The 25265-nt window shown below is 33.7% G+C and overlaps 1 protein-coding gene and 1 non-coding gene across 2 annotated transcripts; one reads left to right on the top strand and one right to left on the bottom strand.

The window, feature by feature from the left end:
• The first annotated feature begins 14862 nt into the window (after positions 1–14862).
• On the top strand, positions 14863–23380 carry LOC109022320 (DEAD-box ATP-dependent RNA helicase 16). The gene is made up of 15 exons (XM_019005195.2): positions 14863–15094; positions 15556–15714; positions 15798–15887; positions 16067–16195; positions 16594–16694; positions 17040–17154; positions 18023–18154; positions 18952–19017; positions 19200–19379; positions 20754–20849; positions 21635–21772; positions 22289–22371; positions 22636–22673; positions 22758–22972; positions 23127–23380. The coding sequence occupies exons 1-15, from the start codon at positions 14930–14932 to the stop codon at positions 23214–23216; spliced, it is 1797 nt and encodes a 598-aa protein (XP_018860740.2). The 5' UTR covers positions 14863–14929; the 3' UTR covers positions 23217–23380.
• Positions 23381–24669: 1289 nt separating this feature from the next.
• On the bottom strand, positions 24670–24762 carry TRNAY-GUA. The gene is made up of 2 exons: positions 24726–24762; positions 24670–24705 (listed from the first exon to the last, which is right to left on the bottom strand). It is a non-coding gene; the product is annotated as a tRNA-Tyr (tRNA).
• Positions 24763–25265: the final 503 nt, after the last annotated feature.

Here is a 25265-nt window from a genome sequence, read left to right as displayed (position 1 = left end):
AAATAAATTATCAAATTTAATTTATAAAATACTAATATTTCATCATTAAATAAATGATCAAATTTTGTTAAATATTTTTAAAAAAGTATAACTATATAAATAACTAGAGTTTTAACATAATTTAAATATGATAATATTTTTTATTAATTAAAGAGAACTGCTATAACTAACGAAAAAGTAGTCTGAAAATATGTCATGAATGTATATTTCATTTTTTTTATTTTTATTTTCTCTTTTTTCATGTATTTTTTTAATCATCATAAATATTTTTAAAAAAATAAAAAATTTACAACATCATTAAAAAAATACTTCCTCAATTACTAGATAAAAAAAATAAAAAAGAAAATTAGGCAAACGTCCCTTGGACATTGCCTACTGCTAGTGTGTATATATATATATATATATATATATACTAGCGGTTGGGCAATTTGCCCGGTTGAAAAATAACTTATTTTGTAAAATATAAATATGTTTTGGATTAAAAAAAAAAAAACGTAATCATAAGTAAAATAAGTAGTATATAGAGAATTTTTTATGAACTCAATTTATGCACCTAACAAGTGAAAAAAGATGTGGAGAATTTTTGTGATAGTAATAGTACTTCACTGCATAAATCGAAGCAATCCAACCGAAGAAAAAAAAATTAGAAGTGGTAAAATGAAGGGTTGTATTTAAATCTTAAAAATTTTAATGTACCAGCAGCAGCCTCGTCTTTCAAAAAACAACACACGTAGATATCATATCCTTAGATATGATTTGGATCGATATATTAATAGTAGTGACATGGTTTGTGAATAGTAATATATAAAATTATTTGGATTAAGATGTTTTATTTGATTTTAGAAAATGAGAAAAAAAAAGTTAAAATAAAAATATTATAAAAGTTAAAATATTATTGGAATATAATTTTTTAATGTAGTTTTTGTTTTAAAATTTAAAAAATTTATATTTAAGAAAATTGTAATAATTAGATTAACAAATTAAAAATATTTTATATTTAAATAATATTTTAAAAAATATATAAAAGTTTATGAAAACCTAAGAATCTATTAATCTCTTCCTCGAACTCAATAATTTTGTTTGGAAAGAGATAGATTGTCAATTCCATCCTGATCCAATGATGTTGTAAATTTTTTATTTTTTTAAAAATGTTTATGATGATTAAAAAAATACATGAAAAAAGGAAAAGAAAAATAAAAAAAATGAAATACATATTCATGACATATTTTCAGACTACTTTTTCGTTAGTTATAGCAGTTCTCTTTAATTAATTAAGAATATTATCATATTTAAATTATGTTAAAATTCTAATTATTTATAGTTATACTTTTTTAAAAATATTTAACAAAATTTCATTATTTATTTAATGATGAAATATTAGTATTTTATAAATGGCTTGGTTATTTTGAAATTAGTGGTACTTGTGTAAAATCCTATATGGCATAAGATTTTCTAATTGATAAAAAAAAGCACGTTTGCCACATCTGTCAAATTGAAGAAAAAAATAAAGTGTAATTTCAAATATTAAAATAGTCTAATGTATAAGAATAAAATTATTATTTATTTATGTTCATCATTTATTATGAAATTTAAATTATATTAAAAATTCAAATTAATTAGATAGTTTTTTTCTCTTAAAAATGTACAGTAAAATTTCATTATTTATTTCATGATAAAAAATTAGTATTTTATAAATTAAAGTTAATTTTTAGTATATGATATAATAAATAGTAATAGGATATGCGAAGAAAAAAAAAAAAACAGCTTCTTTATTGATCATTTAAAACTCAAAAATCAATATTTTTTCCACTTTTTCTTTCTTCCTCTCTCTCATTCCCTATGCACGATTGCGGTATTACGTCGTACATTAGCATTCACAGGGACAAAAAAAAAAAAAAATCTTTACTGTTCATCGTTCATCATACTGTCGATGAACAGTAATAAGATAAGATAAGATTTAAAAAAAAAAAAAAGAAAAAAAAAAGAAAAACCGGCTGATTTAGATTTACTGTTCACGATGAACAGTAATAAATAGTAACGTTATACGCTCTTTTAAGTATAGCCAGAGAAATTTAAATTATATTAAAAATTCAAATTAATTAGATAGTTTTTTTCTCTTAAAAATATACAGTAAAATTTCATAATTTATTTAATGATAAAAAATTAGTATTTTATAAATTAAAGTTGATTTTTAGTATATGATATAATAAACAGTAATAGAATATGCGAAAAAAACATGCGAAGAAAAAAAAAACAGCTTCTTTATTGATCATTTAAAACTTAAAAATCAATATTTTTTCCACTTTTTCTTTCTTTCTCTCTCTTATTCCCTATGCACGATTGCGGTATTACGTCGTACATTAGCATTCACATGGACAAAAAAAAAAATCTTTACTGTTCATCGTTCATCATACTGTCGATGAACAGTAATAAGATAAGATAAGATTAAAAAAAAAAATAAAAACCGGCTGATTTAGATTTACTGTTCACGATGAACAGTATTGAATCTTAACGTTATACGCTATTTTAAGTATAGGCAGAGATATATAAGCAATTAGGTTCATCAAGTTTATACATAGAAATGATAATGACTTAAGCAAGCAAAGATCGATGCAGTCAGAGGAGAAGTGTCGGGAAATTTAAGACCCCACTGTATTTGGTCATTTAATTGAACAAACCCATGAAACAATTAGGCTGTAATCCATTCAATATTTATGAAAGTAGTGGACCTCAAAAGATAGAAGATTTTTCCTTACTTTAACGGGCAATCCACAGTAACATATATACCATTTGATCTCAACCATACATACATATATATATATATATATATTATTGTTCCAGCAGTCTTGAATACTCCAGATTCTCCTTCCTTTGGATCATTATAACAAAAGGGTACACCTTCTATACTATAAAAAGACCATCTTTCCTGCACTGAAAACCCAAGTGCAGTACACACTCAAAACTTTCTTCTCACCTAAGGCTCAAAGCTGCCTAGCTAGCTTAGCATTCAAGAGTACTACTCATGGGCAACAGCAAGCTGCAGAAAAAAACTTCAGGTCTTTCGTCTGTGATCTTCAGCGTCTTCAAAGCTAGGAGGCCTCGGCCGGGAGGGGATCAGGATTTCGTAGTAGTAGTACCAGAGGAAGCAGTGGGTGCACGAAGTAAGGTATTTATAGGCAATTATGACAAGAGACATGGCCTTGTGGCTGACAACAGAGTTGATAGTGAAGCTGAAAAATTCATCCAAAAAGTCCACGAAAGCCGTAGTATTATGGCATATGCATCCTAAACCATGTTAGAACACCAAACAGTCACACATCATGAGTTTAATCATCCCGCTGGAAATGAATGTCTAGATTTATTTTTGTTTATGTATTTAATGTAGTTTATTGGTATGTACGTGTTGTACTTCTAGCTTGTGAATCAAAATATAGTACTGTGAGTACGTACTGATGATATGAATATGCTTGTTTGTGTACAAGCTTTTGTATTTTCCTCTAAACGTACTGATTATCGGTATATATATGGTAATAGTACTACTGATGACTGTAATATTGAGTAACATGATCTCTTCTCTCCAAGTCGTATTCATTCTGTTCTATGGATGCATGATGTATGCTTCACTGCAAAAAATGATCATCACTAGCAACTTTAGGTCCTTAATTGGGATATATCCATAAACTATCATGGCCAAGATCGATCATTCTTTTCATCAAGCTGTATGCTTAGCTGTTATATGAACTAATTAAGGAGCTTAATTTTGCTAGCTAAAGTAATTAGTTCTAATGGCGGAATATACATTCAAAACAGCCATGTGTGGAACTCCTTCCTTGACAGCAAGCATCATGATCAAGTCAATACACTGATCACTTGAAAACGTCAGCTTCAAGGGAAAAAAAACCAGTAAATTGCTGGCATTGCCGTCGTTTTCACCTAACAGATCAGACTATAAAGGTTAGCCATAGCCAGCAACATAATGGTTGAAGAATTTCACAAATAGGGCCTCTAGCTTATTTGAACATTTCAGCATGAATCCCATGAGTATTGTTTTGGCTTGGCCGCTTCGATGCTAGATCTGTGCTAGAGCTTTTGAGAATTGAGATACCTGATCAGCGCGCGGCTCATGAGCTTGAGTAAACTTGTGCAAAAAGTTTTCTTGTAGAGAAAGATACGTACTGGCCGCCGGGGTTCGGAGCCGAGTATAGAATTTAGAATCTTACAAAACCCAGTCAAGATGAGGCCGGGCCATCATAATTTCCAGCTATCCTCTCTCCTTTCTTTCGGGAGTTCACTTGGCCTTGATCTATACATGATTTCTTTCTTTCTATTAATTGAAAAGTTTCACACCCCGTAGTGTTACCCGACAATATATATATATATAAATATATATATATATATGTAACATCAGCATATATACATAATACAAGTAATCAACGAAGAATTCAGACTTCAGATTGATTAATTTGCTGAGATTGACTTCAAAATAAAGAGAATTTATTTTTCGACTACATAACTTAAAATACTGATCATAAAAAAATAAAAAAAATAAAAAACGATATGAAATTTTTATGCACAAAGTAGCCTCGTCTGCATATATAGCTATCTCAACTTATGTCAATATCTCAACAAGCTAGCCTTAAATTAAAACCAATTAGCATCGGCAAGAGAAACTCAATTAAATCACTCCACTCCACACGTGGAGCCTTCAATAAGTGGTCCTACACGTAGAATATGATTTATATTTTAAAAGAACAATGTTAGATACAGTCCCAATTTAAAGACTGTAATACAAGTTTAAGAAATTTTATCTTTAAAATTTTTTAAAATTATAAAATTATCACTTTTAAAATGATATTTTTTCTCGTTTAATAAAGAGTCTGTACATATAATTTTTAAGTGGAGACTGTAAATAAAATTTCAGAATGACTTTAGAAAAAGGTTAATTTTAAGAATTTTCAATTCCCAGCAATTCTGTGAAATAGTTCGAATCCTATTGGTCATTAATTATTCTTTGAAAAGCCGAATATTGGTGAAAATACAAAATACTTTTACTTCGTCCTCATTTGGTATATGTGTACTAGCTAGGTACGTACGTACGGTTTTTAACTTTTAAATTATCACTCACAGTTGCATGCATGCGTTCATGCGGAACTATTTTATATATATATATATATATATATATATATATATATATGGGGTATATGCAGCACTCGGGCTTGCTTGGCTTATAAATTAGGACTAGATCAAACCTAGCAATCAACTTTCTTTTGGTTCATTAATTGAATTTAGTAATCAATTTTTATATTTGAAAACTACTAATTAATGTTTAATTTATAGTTTTTTTTTTGTTCAACATGAAAATTAAATACAGTAAACATGGTCTATAAAACCGAAGTTGGTATTACAAGTTTTTTTCATTGGAGATCGAGGATATCAAATATAAAAAAAATAATAGATGAACGATTCAAGACAAAAACAAATTAAAGCTCGGGCCAGTACTCATAATTTGAACAGTACTGCAATGAATAGTAATAAAATTCTGAGTGATAATTTGTGCTTTATAAGTTTGTGTTTGAGTCCATACTCGTAGCATAATTCATCAAATATGTAGGGTTGCCCAATTTCTTCTCGACTAATTTTATTGTATTTATATATTTTAGAGTTCTGTTATATACAGTTATTTTTGTATATTTTTTATACATTTCATTAATATGATTGTTTAAAATAATTATTTTATATTAAAAAAAATGATGCAACTAATTATATTAATTGAGTACGTAAAGAATATACAAAAGTGACTGCACATAAAATTTTTATTTATTTTATGTATTAATTTTCTTTGTTAATCTCGTATGCATGCACATACATACATACACACACTAATAATACTATATTTCCTTTACCTTCACCCTGAACATGCAATGGTACTGATCAATCTCCTAACAAAATGAAACATGGATGCACGCATGAATTAATTGGTTCTCCATCTTTTCAAGAACCTCCAACAGTTTCAACACAAAGTAGAACACAGTGATGAGGGATGCCATGCCTGGAGACTTTATTTAAAGTGGTGAAGTAGTACTACTGATGGATGTTGTACGTATGCCCCATTTGTATAGCTGTGTGAAATGGCGACCATCCAAATTAGCTTAAAGATTGACTCTTTCTGAGATCCCTACCTTTAATTTGTCAGTTCCATTGATTTGATGGTTTTCTTATTCATCTCCATATTCGTCCTCTTGTGCTCCACTATACACAAATTCTAGGTTTTTCGTCGTCTTCTCCTCAATAATAACATAAGAATTTGAATCTCGATCCACATGATTTTTCATTACCCATGAATCATGATCATGTTTCTGTCAGAGATATTTCGAAAAGCCTGAGAATATTTGTTTTCTTTATTTATATTATTGAAAAGATCAAAATTATCAAATTACAACTTTTTTATAACTATTTCACTATTCAATATAAAAAAGACGAGTTTTCAGATAATCAATAACTCCAAACGTACGGCAAGTTATGAACGATAAGAAAAAAGATAAAGCAAAATTTAGAATTAATCATACATGAGATAAGATCATTTGCGTGGTTTGAGAATATATCTACGTTTATGATACTGTAGATGATTTTATTTTTATTGATAATCGAATACTATAAGACGATTGATCAAATGTTTAATATAATATATATATATATATTTATATATTGTATTCCCTAATCAATGAGTTAGGCTCTAATCGGATGCCTCATTAAAAACGTACAAAAAAGAAAATAACAAATCCTTATCGTGTCGGATCATCGATCAATCTGACCACCACAAACTTCATAACCAAATTCCACACAAAGAATCACAATAGAGGTTGGATAATCAATCTGACCGGCCGCCCACAAACAAAATCAAACTCTATGCAAAGAAGCAAAACACAAACATGATATGCATCTTCATAGTACTAGTACTTAAACAAGATATATTTTTAGAAAGAAAGATGAATTTCCTTGTATTTGATATCAGTATAAATAGATACAAGTATGGCTGTACAACATAATGGAAAAGCAAGATTTAAGGAATTACAAATCAGTACATCGGTTACAAGAGAGCTGTAATGCATTAATCACGTTGGAGACAGCAGCAGAAAATCATGCAATTGGAGGTGGCAATTTCCAGATTTGATTTCTGTCCATTATCACTTATAGTACTCATGGATCTTCAAAAACCAAATTAAATGTCCTAGAAAACCTTCTCCGCTCATAGATGAACTTAAATTTACCAACAGCTAGCCAATAAAATATTGCTTTGGAATATAGTAATGATTAGAAAATGCACATTTTTCTGCATGATCTTGTAATGGTCTTGTTTGTAATGAAGTACAAATGCTATGTTGTAATGAAGATGGAAGGGGCTACATAAGAAAATGGGTAGAAAATACTCATACGCAGGAGTGTGTTTAAGGCCACTCCTTCCTTCAAAAGGAAACTTACAGGGAATTTATCAGATGATTTCTCAATCCCTCCATCTCGTTCCTTCTCTAACTTATACCCTCTAACAAAAAGAAAAATTAACTAAACTGATTAAAATAGTAAAAACTAAAATGACAGACACAAAACGCATCACTTAAGGTGAAAAGCACAACTTAACTAAAATAACAAAACACATCGTTTTATTCTTCCATATTCAAAAGACAGAATCTATCCCAAACATACGATACCGTTACACTCAGGTTCATAACAAATCCCCTCCCTATAAAGAACCTTGTCCACAAGGTTTAGAGTATTAATACAACTTGAGGAGATGTCTGCTTAGTGTGAGCAATTTCCAAAATAGGCATGGCATGAATCGGATTGAAGAAATGAGATCCAACAATATGATCTTTTGACTTTGTCCTATCTGCAATCAGATCCAAGTCAATTGTGGTGGGCACTACTTTTCAAGGTCAGCAAAAATTTGTCGCTTTAAAGACACATCCTCTGTAACACCTTCAATCACTATGTCCACATCTTCAACAAGAACTTTTCATCCACTTCTTTAAGGATGACTAGATAATTACTAAGAATTAATGTCGTTGCTATTGCAGAGCCAATTAGTCCTCCACCAACAACAACAATCTTATTCACTGGTCTTGGAACTAAACCGACATCAGTAACTCCAGGTACCTTTGATGTTCTATTTTGAGAGAAGAAGATATGGACCAAACTCTTGGAAGTGTCAGAATACATAAGTTATTGAAAAGCTTCAGATTCCTTCCATAGTCCTTCTCGGGAACCTCGAACTATACCCTCTTCAATAACATCAATGCAAATCAATGGGTGTTTAAGATTGGAAGCCTTTTTTGGGTCTTAGCTCTGGCAAACTTGAATAAATCCCTTGCTTTTCTAGTTGCAACAGCTCTACATGACAAATTCTTATATGTAAGTGCAAGTGATATACCAACAATAAAGAGGAAAAATAGCCTGACAAAATCTGCAAGTATTAAACCATCCCAAGGCAAATGATTAATTGCAGGTAGGATTATCGATTACACTAGCATCATCAACAACATCAGTTGTTCTTTCAAGACAGCCACCTGACTCCTCCAGGGCTTCAATTCTCCAAACACCAACAGTTCCATTAAAACCCAAGAAATTAATGAATACTCCATTGACCCACTGCTCCACCTCGAAGTGGAAACATAGATTAATGTTTTGGAGACGAGTCAACAAGTTTTTATCCTTGTTCACGAAAGCCCATCTAACCTAAACCAAACCTAGTTCAGGATTGTCCTTGAAATGGGGCACAATTAGCTTACGAGAATCAGGATTAGGTTGGAAATTTGCATAAAAAAATTGCCACAAACTCGTATCTCTTAATGTAATCACAGCTTATCGCTAACTTGAGATTCCTTGCTTTGTAACCCTTTCTAACCAAGCAATGTCGATAAATTATGTTGATGCCCCTTTGGTTTGCTTATGTACAACCACCAACGACTCCACCCCATACTGTTGTGTTGCGGTTGGTGTTTGGGATTTTTTGGAGTCATCTAGAAAATACGCCATGAGTTGAAGAGAATAGTGGAAATGGAATGAGTGGGTGGTGGTCATGAGAAAATGATGATGAATTAGCCGAGGGTTTATCTAGCAAGAGCTCAACCATGGCCAAACAAACCTAACTTCTCCCAAGCCGACACACAAACAGAGATTGAGTGTTGCATTTTGGCCAAGGGGAATGCCATATGAGTCGTGTTCCCTTCCCTGGATCTATCTTGCGTCCCCTAAAACGAGAGAGTTGAGCTGTGGTTGAGATGTCTCCTAGGTTTTTATAGTACCTAAGTTGGATGGGCGAATTGTAGAGAATGGCCCTAATCACTAGGTTTGAATTTCTAAGGACGGATGTGGTGATTTCTTTTTGGGATCTCTTTGAGAACAACTTCTGTGAGCACAACCATAGATTCCGTAGCTGCCTTTTCTACTCCCTCCATCACAGCTTGGTCTTCCCAAACCAAGTAGTTTTCTGTGGACATCGCTATTGTCTCTTCGGTTTCTTCTTGCATTACCAATATCTATAATTCTTCCACCTTTATTGCCTTATCTTTGTCCTCCTCGTCTCGCCATTGCACCCAAGATTCCTGCATCCTCTTCCAATTTTGTTGCATTTCGTCGAGTCTTTCTGTCAAAGGCTCTAATTTGTCTAAAATATTTTCCATCAACAACAATTGATGTTTATTGAATCGTACTATGTCCATGAAGAATCGGTGTCTCTGGATACCACTTGTAATGATCTTATTTGTAATGAAGTACAAATGCTATGTTGTAATGAAAATGGAAGGAGCTGCACAAGAAAATGGATAGAAAATACTCATACGCAGGGGTGTGTTCTAGGTCACTCCTTCCTCCAAAAGAAAACTTACAAAGAATTTATCAGATGATTTTTCAATCCCTCCATCTCATTCCTTCTCTGACTTATATCCTCAAACAGAAAGAAAAATTAACTAAAATGATTGAAATAGTAAAGACTAAAATGACAGACACAAAACGCATCACTTAAGATGAAGCACACAACTTAACTAAAATAATAAAACACATTGTTTTATTCTTCCATATTCAAACGACACCACATCTATCCCAACCATACGACATCGTTACACTCAAGTTCACAACATATCTATTGTTCTTTGAGAGGATGAGAATTTCCTACTTCAACTCCAAGTAATTATAAAGTATTATTTCCTCTTTTTTGTTACTCTGATGTAAAATGAGAATCATGTTTATCAGAGCACATTAATTTGCATGTATAAATCTTTGATTGGAACTCAAGCCGTCAAGAGAGCTAGACGTACACCAAGACTCAAAATTTCAAAGAATAATAATGGAATCAATTAATTAAGGTCCTTAATTAATTCTCACACCATTGATAATCATGTAGTAGCATATGATCGATCTCTACTACTCCTCTTAATGATCTGCATCTTTGAAGATATCCATGCATATATATAATCCAATAAAAGAGATAACATATAATTTTACATGATATCTAGCTAAAAACCTTAATTTCTCTCCAGGTATATATATATATATATATATATTAAAAGAGATCAACACAAGAATGGAAAAAAATCTACAGCAACCCTTCGGTAGTGCAGAGTGTTCTGCTATATATAGATCAAATGTACAGCTATTTACAAAATGAATTAAAGCAGTAAATATAAACAATATACACTTCTGTGATCACAGGGCACACATTCCATACTCAGCCCAACTATCCTTTAGAATCTGGACAAGTTGATTTGGCATATTTGTGATGAATATTTGGCGAGATGGCAAGCGTGACTTTAGCCACTGATATTGCAGTAGGAATGTCTTTGACATTTTGCTTTATACGTCTCTGCAAACTCAACAGAGGTGCAAGTACGTTGAGTTTGATACTAAGAAAGGCAAACCGTGTAGCAACAAGAGGCTTTGAAAGTCTATTAGCAAGTTAGTCTTTGCTTGATATGAATCAAACTTCCAATATTTTTTATGGACCTTTTCTCTGACAAAATGGTAGTCGATTTCTACATGCTTAGTTTTAGCATGAAAAACTGGATTGACAGGGAGCGAGGTAAGTGGCACTAATGTTGTCGTACCATAGCACTGGATGTTTGGGAAGGAATATATCAAGTTATCGCAGAAGATATTGAAGCCAAAGGGACTCAGCAGTGGCATAGGCTACAACCTAATATTTGGCCTCTGTGCTCGAACGAGCAACTGTTGGTTGCTTCTTGGAGCTCCAAGAAATGAGGTTGGGACCCCAATAAATATAGTATCCAGAGGTGGATTTTCTGTCATCAGGACAACCGGCCCAATCGGCATCGGAGTAGATGGACAATTGTGTTGAGGTGCTGGGTCAAATAAAAAGATCGAACTCAATTGAGAATTTTAGATATCTTAATATTCGTTTGACAACAATCCAGTGTTCATTAGTGTGTTTGTGCATATATTGGCAAACCTTATTGACAGCAAATGAGATATCTGGTCTTGTTAACGACAAGTATTGTAGCGCTCCAACGATGCTTCAATAGAATGAAGGGTCTTCGAAAGGTGCACCATTGAAAAGAGAGAGCTTGTGAGACAATGGCATTGGAGAGGATACGGGTTTGGCTTCTTGCATACCAATACGTTGAAGAAAGTTGGATATATATTGTCTCTGTGAGAGGAAAAGACCATTGCTATCACGATGAGCTTCGACACCCAGAAAGTAGCTCAAGTTGCCAAGGTCCTTTACAGCAAATTCTCAGCTAAGTAATGCAATAAGCTGAGATATGGCAGAGGAGTTGGTCCTTTTTATGAGGATGTCATCCACATAAACTAAAACAAACAATGTGATGGATGCTTGAATATAAATGAATAAGGATGTGTCTGAATTTGAGTTAACAAACCCGAGAGAGAGGAGATGTTCACTAAGTCTTGAATACCAAGCTCTTGGTGCCTGTTTTAGCCCATATAGAGCTTTGTAAAGTTTGCAAACATGTGTTGGAAAGCTTGGATGAACATACCCCACTGGTTGGCTCATGTAGACATTTTCGGACAAAACTCCATAGAGAAATGCATTCTAAATATCGATTTGACGAATTGGCCACTGTTTACAAATTGCAATGCTTAGAACCAGTCTCACCGTAGTTGGCTTGACGACGGGAGAGAAAGTATCATCAAAATCAATTCCCATTTGCTGGTGGTACCCTTTAGCAATGAGCCGTGCCTTCCTTCGATCAAGAGTGCCATCAAATTTCTTTTTAGACTTATATATCTACATGTGGCCAAGAGTATTCATACCTGGTTCAGCTAGTATTAATGTTCATGTTCCATTCTTCATTAATGCAGAGAACTCATTATCCATGGCATGTTGCCATTCAGTATGTTTGCTAGCTTCAGTGTAGCAAGAAGGAGAATCTGGTATCGAGCTTGTGGTGAGAAGAGCTTTCGGTAACGGGTACCTAACAGTTCCATTAGTGAAATGCCGTGGTTTGAAGATATTATTTTGTGAGTGAGTTCTCATCTGATGAGGATGATCCGTGGGGTATTCTGGAATTGCAGCAAGAGAAGGAGATGAAGGTAATTGAGGAGTTGGCAAAGATGGTGTTTCTTGGTTAGACGAGGACACGATAGGAGAGGGAACATGAGCTGATAAGGATGAAGATGCAGGGTCCAAATTGTTTGCAACAGGTATGATAGGAATGAGATGGTTAGGATCGACATTGTCATTTGAAAAATAGAAAAAGGTAGGTGAGTGGCAACTGGAATTTCTTTTTGAGGTGGGTAGGATAAACTTGAGTTTTGAAAGGAAATTGGTCCTCATAAAAAACAACTTGCCTTGAAAGAAAAATCTTGCACGAGGAAGGATTTAGACATTTAAAGCCACGATGCATGTTACTATACCCCAGAAAAATGCAAAGTCTTAAACGGAAGTCAAATTTGTGAGAGTTAAAAGGACGAAGATATGGATTGCATGCACGTCCAAAATTTTGCTAATGAGACAAGTATGGTGGTTTACCATAACGTTTTTCGAAAGGGGAAATACCAATAGGAGCAATTGGTTGGCGATTAATAAGAAAGGGCTTGGAGTTAGATAAATAGATCTATCTGTTCATGTTAGAATATTGCATGATTAATTACGTTCTTCTCCTTTTTCTTTTGTTTTTTTTTTCAAATAAAAGGTTACAAAGAGAAGTGTTGAAAAAAATAATTAGGCTTGTTTGGATAAGGAAATCTGATCGTAATTATTGAGAAAATTCTTTCAGATATGTTTTATTGGTCTTGTTAAAATAAATAACTAGTGAGAGTCATTAAAAATGGAAAGAAAACATTTTTTAGATGTGTTTGATTGGTGTTTGTGAAAGTACCGGTGGGTCTAGTACTAATATATAAATGCTGGGGACAACCGCCCCTGCGTCCCCGCTGCAAAATCGGCAGCCGATAATATTAAAAAAAGAAAAAAAGAAAAGGGGAAACATTACGCGAAAAAAGGAGAAATCAAAACAAAAAATCAAATAGCTAGACAACACACGCAGAAGAAAAATAAAGAGCTGGGCGAATTGAGAGCTGGAATACACGAAGACAAAGCACTTTTGGCTGGAAGACATGGAAGGAATAAAGAGCTAGGCAACTCACGCAGAAGAAAAATAAGAACCCAGCACGAAACACACTCATGCGGAAGGAAAGAAAAATAGAAGAGACGGAAGCAAAATGCATCCTGGAGGGACCCCCCCCCCCCAAAAAAAAAAAAATTTCATTGCAGAAGATACAAAACGAAGACAAAGTTTGGAGAAGAAATAAGAAAAAAAAAAGCGGAAGAATGGAATTGCAGTGTTGTACTTGTGGCGCTAAAGGAAAAGAAATGAATAAAACCGGAAAACAAGAAAAATAAAAGTTGGCTTGCCTTAGAGACATTTTTACTTGCACGCAGACGAAGCCTCATGCTTTCGGTTCTATAAAAAGGGCCAGCAGAATTAAGAGTTCAGTGTGAGTTCGAGAATTTTATTCAGAGTTTTTAGCAGGTTGGTTTTAGGGAGTTAAGCAATTTTATTCCAACTCTCAATTTGCTAGTTCTTTAATTTTCTTCTGCGTGAGTTGTCCAACTTTTTTTTTTTCCTCTTTTTACGTACAGCATGTACAGGATGTCAGCCGGTTTCACCGCGGGGACGCAGGGCGGTTGTCCCTAGCATTTTTGATATATTTATATATGTTTTGGAAGAGGACTTTTGAGTTTTGTGAGATATAAACATTATTTTTATATTTTGTTAAATTTATTTTGGATTTTTATTTTTGGATTGTTTAGGAAGAAAAGATTGATAAAGAGAGAGTGTTTTTGAGAAATGTAAACTTTTTTCAGCTATGTCTTTTTATTTAAAAGAATTGAGAACTTTCAAGTACCTAAGAAAGGTCTTAAATTATAAATTTTTTCAAAGATTGAAAAAAAAAAATTATTAAAAAAAATCTATAAAAGAGTATAATTTGCATTATACCTAAAAAAAAAAAAATGTAATTTTTTAAGCCTATTTATCTTTAAGGAAAATGCTAGTTAAACCGATAAAAGTGATCGATTAAACTTTTGATTTTTATTTTTTTTAACTTAATGATTAGGAAAGTAAATATTAATGAATTGATATTTTTTTTTATGTTTTAATTTAAAACTATGTAAAAAATGATTAAAATAAAAATAAAAAATAAAAAATAAAAAAATGTATTTACATTCCAGATAAAATCCTATTTCTATTCGCGGAATCGCAGGCTTCCTTCAGGACAGAAGCCCAGCCCATGAGTGTCAAATACTCGGCTGGATATTTGATTTTGGATCCACTATCGACCCGACTCACTCTCTCTCTGCCCCTAAAACCCTAATTTCATAAAGGGTAGGGTTTAATTACCCAGACAAGTTTGTCAATTGTCACAGCCAAAAGTGGGGGACTTAATTGCTGAAAGCATGGAAAAGCCACCCAAAGATATTGCTCGCGAGGAAGCAGAAGATGAAGAAGAGGATCTAAGCTTCGAAGAGCTAGGATTGGATCCTCGTCTTATTCGTGCCCTAATCAAGAAGGGGATTGAGAAGCCCACTCCGATCCAGCGAGTCGCTGTTCCTCTAATATTGGTGAGATTTTTTTAACTCTATGTTGAATTATATGATTTATAGTTGTTTTACTTCATCTATCCTCTGTTGGCTGCTCAGACAATGTGGGAATTTTTTTCTTTTGGACTTACCTGACTTTTATTTAGTTTCTCGACCAAAACATTGGCTTTATGGTTGGCTGAAAGCATCAAGGTCCCTTGGTTTGCTAAGAAAATTGAGTGAAAATAGAAAAAGATGATAGTCTTACTTCAAGTTAGTAGGAGAGTTCTCTTAGACTCGCTCGGTACAGTTTATTTTGTTGTGTGCTCTGACCCTAGATTTTTTATGGGACGTTTATATTTCATTTCTTTTGATCCGTAAATATATGTCAGAGTGAAATATTTGTTTTCCTTCTTTTCTGGCTGCTCTTTCTCAGCAACCAAATGGTGGGTCAATTATCATTTTTTCGGTGGGTTAATTATAGTACTTCTCCGTGCTTTTAGGAAGGTAAAGACGTCGTTGCTCGTGCAAAGACTGGTTCTGGGAAGACCTTTGCGTATCTCCTTCCATTGCTTCAGAAGCTGTTTACTGATAATGGTTCAAAGAACAAGCTTGCTCCGAGTGCATTTATTCTTGTCCCAACTCGAGAACTGTGTCAACAGGTATAATTTATGTATCTTTTATTTGATTTTCAATGCTTCTACCTCCTTGTTTGATCTGTGAACTAATTGTATCTGATTTCCAGGTTTTTACGGAGGTTTCATCTCTCATTGAATTATGCAGAGTTCAATTGAAAGTTGTGCAGTTGACGAGCAGTATGCCTGTTTCTGATTTGGTTTGTTCAATGTTCTTTTATTTAATTCCTGATAAAAAAAAAAAAAAAAGACTAAAAGCACCTGCCTTCTTGTGCAGACGCTCGCCCATAAGTATCCATCTCATTATAATGGGTAGTTGTAGGCCACGCAATACAAAAATTTCTTGTTAACTCGTGTTGGTTCTAAATTTTGCTTCCAGCGGGCTGCACTAGCTGGACCTCCAGATATTCTGGTTTCCACACCTGCTTGTATACCAAAATGCTTGTCAGCTGGTCTACTTCTATCAGCATCCATTGATGCCTCACTTGAAATTCTTGTACTTGATGAGGTAAGAATATGGTCCTATTTTTATGGGGTTTTATTTCTTTATCTTTGATTGAGTTTCATGGCATGTGGATTATTTGCTAACAGCCAAATTTAAAATTTAGTATGTAATTTTTATGCCTTTAGCAATTATATCAGCTTCATTAATTTCTTTACAGAGTTTTTATCTCATTTAGAATGTAAATGACAAATACTCTGCTTATGGATTACTTATTCAAAATGAAAACATTCCTGCTTTTGTATTGACACTTGAAACATTCTTATATTGTTCTGTCACATTGTAACATAAATATCGATGATTAGAATATTCTAGGTATTGATACTTTCTTTCTTAACCATTAAGACATGATCGCTTAGTATTCTCGTTTTGAGAGATCGATTTTTTTTTTTTCTGTTTGTCAGGCAGATCTTCTATTGTCATATGGATATGAAGATGACATAAAAACGTTTACAGCTCACATCCCTAGGCGTTGTCAATGCCTTCTTATGTCTGCCACATCAAGGTCTGTTTCTACTGTGTACTTGTGCCACTTCACTTATTTTAGCTAATTTAGGTGTTTTATGAATATCAGACCACATTGTTCTTGCTAATATCTTCCTCCCAAACCGCAATTGTGTTCCAATAAGGTCACTTTAGGATTTTGCTTATTTGTTCTTTTACCTCTTTCTCATGCTTGGGCTGATGCTTATGACCTGATAAAGATACAACAATAGGTCCTGATAAAGATACAACAATAGGCCTCAAAATCCCTTCTACTAGCTGTTGACATTGCAGGAAATCTTTGTGGCGTTGATGTTCAGTACGTTTGTTGTTAATGTCATCTCTTTTGGTATTCATTTATTTGCAGTGGTGATGTTGAGAAACTGAAGAAGCTGGTTTTACACAATCCCTTCATCTTGACTTTGCCAGAAGTGGGAAATATTAAGGATGAGATTATCCCCAAGAATGTTCAGCAATTTTGGGTAAGATTGATATGCTCATTTTGGTAATTAGGAAAACTATCTTGCCTTTCGACTAATTTTTCTTTGGCCATGTACCTAAGTTCTTCTGCATGGGAATCATATTATTTTGTATGAGTAATGGGCACTCCTAAGATAATCATAAGGACCTAGTAAGGGCCAAACCCCTTGGGGTCGGCTCAAGTGGTAAGGGCCTTGGTTTTGGTGGCATGCTCCCTCCAAGTCTAAGGTTCAAACCCTTGGGTGCAAACAATTTCTTAGGCGATCAGATTGGGGGAATTTTCCCTTGAATTATCCAAGGTGCACTTGTAGAAACTCCTTGCCAAAGGCCTGTGCAATTCCAAGATTAGTCGGGACTTTGTTCTCAGACACCATGGTGCCAATAAAAAAATTGTAACTTTTTATTGCACTGTTGGTAATATTGGTGTAGATGCATGTTGAAATCATCTCCACTTGTTTCTTGTCATTGTCAACATATTTCATGATTTCTCTCCTCGTTCTTGCAAAGACGGGATGTTGTAATATCTCTAGATGTACCTTTTTCAATCAAAATAAACCTGACTGCAGGCTACTTTAGTCAGCCACGTCCTGCTATTTCTGCATTCCTATCTCCATCTTCAATTCACAATGAAAACAAGTTCATATGTTTTTTTATAATGTGTTTGGGTTACTTTTGTTATTGCACCTCATTGTGTGAACGTTAAGGTGAATTGTCTGTCTAATTTTCTCAAGTAATTTTGGGTTCATTGACCTGTATGGATTTGGTTTATGTTCATTAATCCCCCATACAGTCACACTTGTCCTTTAATCTGTTTGGACAATGAGGATCATTTTAGTAATGAGCTTAATGTCTTGTTTCTTTTGTTTTCAGATTTCATGTGGTAGTCGTGATAAATTACTTCACATCCTTGCCCTCTTGAAGTTGGAGTTGGTTCAAAAGAAGGTTCTGATTTTTACTAATACCATAGACATGGGATATAGATCAAAACTATTTCTGGAAAAGGTATGCAAACTCATTTAGGTATACATGTTCTCTCTTTTCTCTAATACTCTACGAAATACTTGCTTTCTCTCTCTCCGGCAGCTGTTAATCTTTCTGAAACTAAATATGGTCTTTAAGAGTGGAACATCTGACTTATAATGCATAAAATAAAGTATTGGACCCTTGGTCAATGGTTTTAGACTATTTGGAATGTGATACCCATATTGAGTGATGAATATCGGTGGTGTTTGGGATCTCACATTCCTTGGGAGGGAGAAGTTCTTGATCTCTATAATGATTTCAATGGGGCTCCAATTGTACCATTGACTAGTCCTTTTGGAGTATAGGCCCAAATGTTGCTTAGGCCTTCCAATTGGGTGTTACGTCTTGTCTGTCTAGAAGGATATTGTTCTCTTCATTTTTTCTGCTTGAAAAAAGTATATATGTATGTATATTAGAAGAAACTTAAGCCTCGTTTGGTTATGTAGTTCAGATGAGATGAGATGTTTTGTTGAAAGTTGAATAAAATATTATTATAATATTATTTTTTAATATTATTTTGTTTTGAAATTTGAAAAAGTTGAATTGTTTATTATATTTTGTGTAGGAGTTTGGAAAAGTTATAATGATTATATGAGATGAGATAGTTTGGTTTTGTGTAACCAAACCAGCCCTTATATTTCTTGTCCTTCAAGTAGAACTACTAATTATACAAGATTTGTGTTGGTTAACATTGTGTCAAACATCATAGTTTTATATATTTTTGTGCTTCGCGTCCTTCCTTGTGTAACTGTCTGCAATTATTCTTTTTGCTGCAGTTTGGAGTTAAGTCTGCTGTTTTAAATTCTGAGTTGCCACAGAATTCTCGTCTTCATATTCTTGAGGTCTGCTTTAATACCTTCTGAAAGCTTGCAATGATTTTCTTTTCTAAATTTGATTTTGGTAGATTTGCTGCTAGCATTTCATTTTGAGAATGATAGTTTATATTGTATCACTGATCAGTGATGGGTTTCACAATTTTATAACTACTAACAAGTACTCTCTAATGTCACTGGCTTGTCATCAGGAATTCAATGCTGGGCTTTTTGATTATTTGATTGCAACTGATGACAGTGAAACAAAACAGAAGGAAGAAGTCAATGGAGAAAGTAATGCTGAAACAAGAAAGTCTAGAAAGCATGCCAAGCAAAAACTAGACTCTGAATTTGGAGTAGTGAGGGGTATTGACTTTAAAAATGTACACACGGTAGGTGATTGCTAGTTTGCTTGTGGCATGTTGTGTCTGGAAGTTTTGTTGCTGTTGTTTTTTGTTATACTTTGTTGTTTGAATTTGACCTGGTAGTTTTTGGGATTTCAAACATGTGAACTTAAGGTTCTATTGCCACTCTAAAGCCAATTGAAACTATGTTTTGGCCTCTGAATGTATCATGTATTAATTCTTGTGGCAAGATGTACTTCTCAAGAAAAGAATTTTTTTGGTGATTCAAGTTTTCAGTCTGACGGGCAGGTGAGATGTATGTATGTTTGCTATTGTGTGGTGAATTTTGAGGATTTTCTTCATTATTAATTTTGAAGAATTTTTTTTTTTTTTTTTTTTTATCATAATTAATTTTGAAGAATTGCTTACTTTGTTTGAGCACATTCTTTCATTGTCAATTCATAGTAGGTTTCAATATGTAGTGACCCAAGGAAAGTCCAAACCACATATGAGCTTACACTCCAAAAGAACTACTCAAGGTCACAACTGGAGTTTTCGGAATCATTATAAACAGCAAGAAATTGATATGTAACAACACAGAGAATGCGCTAGTCACACCTATACTCTCGCTACAAATTGACTAGCTCCTTTGGGTTTATAGCCTAGATGAGGCTAGCGCTTTCTTTGGATCGTTGCTCAATATTTCACTAGTTATCTTTTTCTTTAGAGTGATGAAACTGTATATTTCTTCAGTTGGAGTTCCAATCTTTTGAAATATTAGCATCCCTATTAAACATCATGAAATGCCCATTTGTTTTTGGTACTAACTTTGGTTGTTAGCCACCAAGGTGATTTCTCTTGAAATCAAACAAATGAATCCCCCCATATGTAATTTGAGAGAGTGATGATTGATTAATGGGCTCCTTTGGATAGTGAGATGATATGAAATGAGATGAGATGGTTTAAGATGAGCTGAATAAAATATTGTTAGAATATTATTTTTTAATATTATTATTGTTTTGAGATTTGAAAAAGTTGAATTATTTATAATATGTTTTGTGAAAATTTAAAAAAATTGTAATAATGAGATCAGATAAGATGTTTTCTATATCCAAACGAGCCCTCAATCACCTTAGCTTGGGAATATTATCAAAAAAAAAAAAAAATCACCTTAGCTTGGGAATGTTTCCCACTATATAAGAGCCACCTTATTTATTTGCATTTTTGCTTGTTTCTATAAGTTATGGTGCTTCTATTTTTTATGCTTTATGACGAATCAAGTTCTTCATGCAGTGCCTTGCTAGATTTTCATGATAAATGCCGTGTTTGGCTGCTGGCTAGTATGCAATTCTTTTTAGAGAGTGAATTATTACAATATTATCATTTACCCATGTTGGCACTGCCCAATATTTCCTTAAACAGGTTATAAACTTTGAAATGCCACCCAGTGTTGCTGGATATGTACATCGAATTGGACGCACAGGAAGAGCATACAGCACTGGTGCTTCTATTTCTCTTGTGAGTTTTTATCAAAGAACATTGAAGTTAATTGTGTAGGACTGATACAAATTGCCATTTTTCTTCTTGGATGTATTATAATAAGTAGGAGTATTTATCTATGGTACTTGATTCTAAGATCTTGGATTATATTGATTTCCCCCTCACAGTATCAATACAATACAGAATGATAACTCTGAAATGTAGACCTAGCATGCCCTGTTCTCATCCCACCCCATTCCAAAACAAGTTACCTGGTTTTACCACAAAACATGAGGATATCTTTGATTACTGTGATATCTGCTGTTGCACGTAGTACAACAATAATCATCAGTTTACCCAATCCGTTCCCCCCTCCCCTCCGCATTCCCGTTTTGTCGGTGCCCATTGGGTTTACCTTCTTTACGGGTTGACCCCAATGCAGTAACAAAATGCCCCTGTGCACCTGGGATTACACTATTAGTGAACGAAAATGAAATAGCTTCTATTTATATATTTGTATATATAGGGGGTGTGTGAGTGTATGATTATGTGTGTATATATATGTACATATATGTAATACCCCAGTTTGAGGTTTTAATTTCATGTGAACGTGTAAGTGAGTGTTGTTTTATCTTTGAACAGTGCTCATTGCTTGCTAGAATTTTCCCTGTTTCTGCTGATATTACTCTGCAGGGGTGGGTCTGAAGGGCCCTGCCTTGGAGAGGTTCCCCGACATAAAAAAAAAAAATGATGATTGGAATGAGATGATGTGGCAAGTTTATCTGCCTTACAGAGTTCTGATAAGGAATACTATTCCTTTGCAGGTTTCTCCTGATGAGATGGAAATTTTTGAAGAAATAAAAGCTTTTTTAGGGGATGATGAAAACAAGGACTCGGACTTAATAACTCCCTTTTCTCTGCTCTCGAAGAATGCAGTGGAGTCTTTACGATACAGAGCTGAGGTGATTGCCAATTCATTTACCTTTCTCACACACAGAGAAACCCTAGTCCCCCCCCTCTCTTTCTCTTTCTCACTGTTATCCCGTGATTTATACAATATCAGTTTTCCAGCATTGACATGTTGACAGTATTGAAAATGTTCTTCCAGTGTCATTGGACAGCAGTTTTTTTTTTGTAATGGAAAAGAAAGGACATATTCTTTTCTATCATGCTCCATTTTCCCTCTTTTTCTTTTCTGTTTTTTTCCTCTCATTTCTTTTTCAATATTTTGTCTTTTATTGAGCACATCAGATCAAACAAGCACAGTTTTCCTGCTGTATTTTTCATTGTACTTTTGTTTTGTATAGTTACATGGATCACTTCATGTTCTCTGCCCTTTGAGGAGGAAAGTTTGTCAGAAAGACTTCTTGATTCTTTTTTTTCCCCAATTCCTTATCCCACGGGTGGGGGTTAAGTCCAGGGATTCACATCTGAGATTAATACAAAAATGATTTGATTGTAAATGGTGACTTTTACAGGATGTTGCGAAGAGTGTGACAAAAGTTGCTGTTAGGGAGTCACGAGCTCAGGATTTGAGGAATGAAATTCTTAATTCTGAAAAGTGAGTACAAACCAAATAGCGCTTTTCTCAAGATTAGGAATTCTCTTTTCGCCTAATCACTTGCTAAATAGATCTATGACTTCTTGTGGCCTGCTTGAGGGTCGTATTTTGCATGACTTTTAAATATTTCAGGTTTTCACTATGGTGCGGTGGTTTAACTAGTATTTGAGCAGTCATTCTTTAGTTTAAGGGATTAGACATTATCCTCTTAATTCCCCCTATGGTTCTGCTTTTCTTTCTGATGATCTGCTTGTGCCTGGTTAGGTTGAAAGCTCATTTTGAAGTTAATCCAAGAGACTTGGGTAATGAAATTATCTACATTATTTATTTTTATAACTCTTGCCTGACTGTCTGAGGTTCAAACATTCAACTCATATGTTGAGCAGATCTATTGAAACATGACAAGGTCCTCAGCAAGAAGCCCCCTGCTCCTCACCTTCGTGATGTGCCGGACTACCTATTGGACCCGAAAACACAAGAAGCCAGAAAATTTGTCAAGCTTGCTAGGGCTGCAATGGGAAATACCAAATCTGCTCGCCACGGTGGGTCAAAGAAAAAATTCAAAAGAAGTGGAGACCCACTGAAGACATTCTCTGCTGAGGTATTGTTTAATGTTTTTTTTTTTTTTTTTAACTTTATTCCAAAGATGATACCTAGCTTATGCCAATTTTCACACGGGTGATGTCGGAGTGCTTTCTAAGAAGTCAAATAATCAGGTTAACCAGCTAATGGAATTTCAATTCATTTGGTCTCAGGCACCAGAGAGATCTCGCAATGGTGGGGCAAAGAGAGAGGACAAAGGTGGTGATGACCGCCAAAAACCCAAGAAGAAAAAATATGTTTGAGTTTTATATTTGAGCTGTAAATCCTTATAACCTTGAGGTTGGCAATGAAGCCCCACAAACAGTTTTGTAGTTGTCAAAGTTCGCGAATAATTAATTATAATTCTGTTGAGTCTGGCTCTTTATTAGCAAATTAAATGGTGTCTACTGATGCTTTTACTCTTCAATATCCAAAGCTTGTATAAATGGGATCATGCATGATTCCAGGCTTTGCTTTTGCTCATAAACAATGCTACTCCTTTTTAGGTATAGCTAAATAAATCGAATCCAGATCTGGGATATAAGATGGTCCTAGGGCTGTAATCAACTTGAGCCGAGCCGGTCTTTGGCTTGCCGAGCTCGGCTCGACTCAAAATACTCGAGCTTGAGTTGGAGTTCGAGATTTTTTTTTTTATTTTTTGTTCGAGCTCGGCTTGATAAGCTAAACGTTCCACTCGAGCTCAAGTTCAAGCTTGTTCCACAAACGAGTTCGAGTCGAGTCGAGCTCGAATTGTGTATTTTTTTTATTTTTTTAATAAGATTTAATAATTAATAAAATAAATAAATAAAAAATTTAATATTGAATTTATACAACTAACAAGTAGAATTTCTATTGAATTATAAAATTTAAAAAAATTTATAAGTAATTAATATCTAACTAGTTGATATTTATCCAACTATATGATAACATATATTCAAATAATATGATAACATATATCTATTTTATATATGGTTCTCACATACTAGTATATGAAATTATTAAATTTTATCTACTAATTATTATACAAATTATAAAATATATTTATGAAGTATATTCACTATATAGACATAAGTAATTAGATTACATGTTATATATTTAATTATAAAAGTGGTATGCTTATATTATTAGTTATTACATATATATATGTGTGTGTGTGTGTGTATATATACATAGGTGTATGCATATATTTATCAATATATAAATGAGTTTTAATCGAGTCGAGCAAACGAGTTGACTTGAGCATAAACGAGCGAGTCTTAACGAGCCTTAGTCGAGTCGAGTTTTGTCGGATGTGTATCATTTACAATTCAAGTGACTATCTGCTTTCAAGAACGAGCTTTTTTTTTATTTCACGAGTCGAGTTCGATTCGATTTTAATTGAGCGAGTTTTCGAACAGGCTGATTCATTTACAGCCCTAAAGATGGAGTTTAATTTACTTACTCTGTTCTTGAGCTCTAAACAGAGTTGCCTTCATAGTAAACACAAATAGGGTCGGAAAATGCTATGTATTCTTACAATTTTACTTATATAATCATACGTATTAATGTGTCAATTATTAAAATTAGTAAAGATTTTAAAATTCAAATCCAAATTAAAAAAGAAAATAATTGGAAAAAGATGGAGGATTTTACTACCCTAGTTATTTTTGGGGCTGTTCTTTCGATCTGGTATACGGTTGAGGGCAAAGTTTGCAGTACAAAAACGAAAGAAATTAATCCGACCTGCCGGATTCGAACCAGCGACCTAAGGATTATCTGTTTGGTGTTACCAACTACAGTCCTCCGCTCTACCAACTGAGCTAAGGTCGGTTTTATTCTTTGCTTCCAACTTTAACTTTTCACATAACAAAACCCAACTCTAATTTCATACACATCTGCAGAATCCGGTGATTTAATGCATCTTGCTTTGCCAAGGGAATTGATTTTCTATATTTCGAATTAATATCAATGATTTTTGGTTTGGGTTTTGGTTTTTATTTTTTAACATTTGGGGAATTCGTCTTTTTTTTCTCCTAATTAATAAATGGTAATGGGTGTGGACATGATAGTCCTCAAAGCCATTCATATGTCTAAGAAGATAAATGATAGTTGCAGTCGTGAGTATGCAAGTGTCGTGCAATCACTTTAAAAAAACAGAATAAATATAAGATCTACAAGAAAAAAATTAATTTTTTAATAATAAAGTCTAATTTTTTTCAAAATGACTGTATAATATTTGTACACTTTATGACTGTATGTTGCATTACTCAATCAAGAAAAGCATGTCTATTCCACTTCATGGAGTATGTACGTTTGATAATAGCTAGGATTTT

Source organism: Juglans regia, chromosome 8, assembly GCF_001411555.2.
Source record: "Juglans regia cultivar Chandler chromosome 8, Walnut 2.0, whole genome shotgun sequence".
In the NCBI taxonomy this organism is placed as follows: domain Eukaryota; kingdom Viridiplantae; phylum Streptophyta; class Magnoliopsida; order Fagales; family Juglandaceae; genus Juglans; species Juglans regia.
This window is presented reverse-complemented; position numbering and strand designations above follow the sequence as displayed.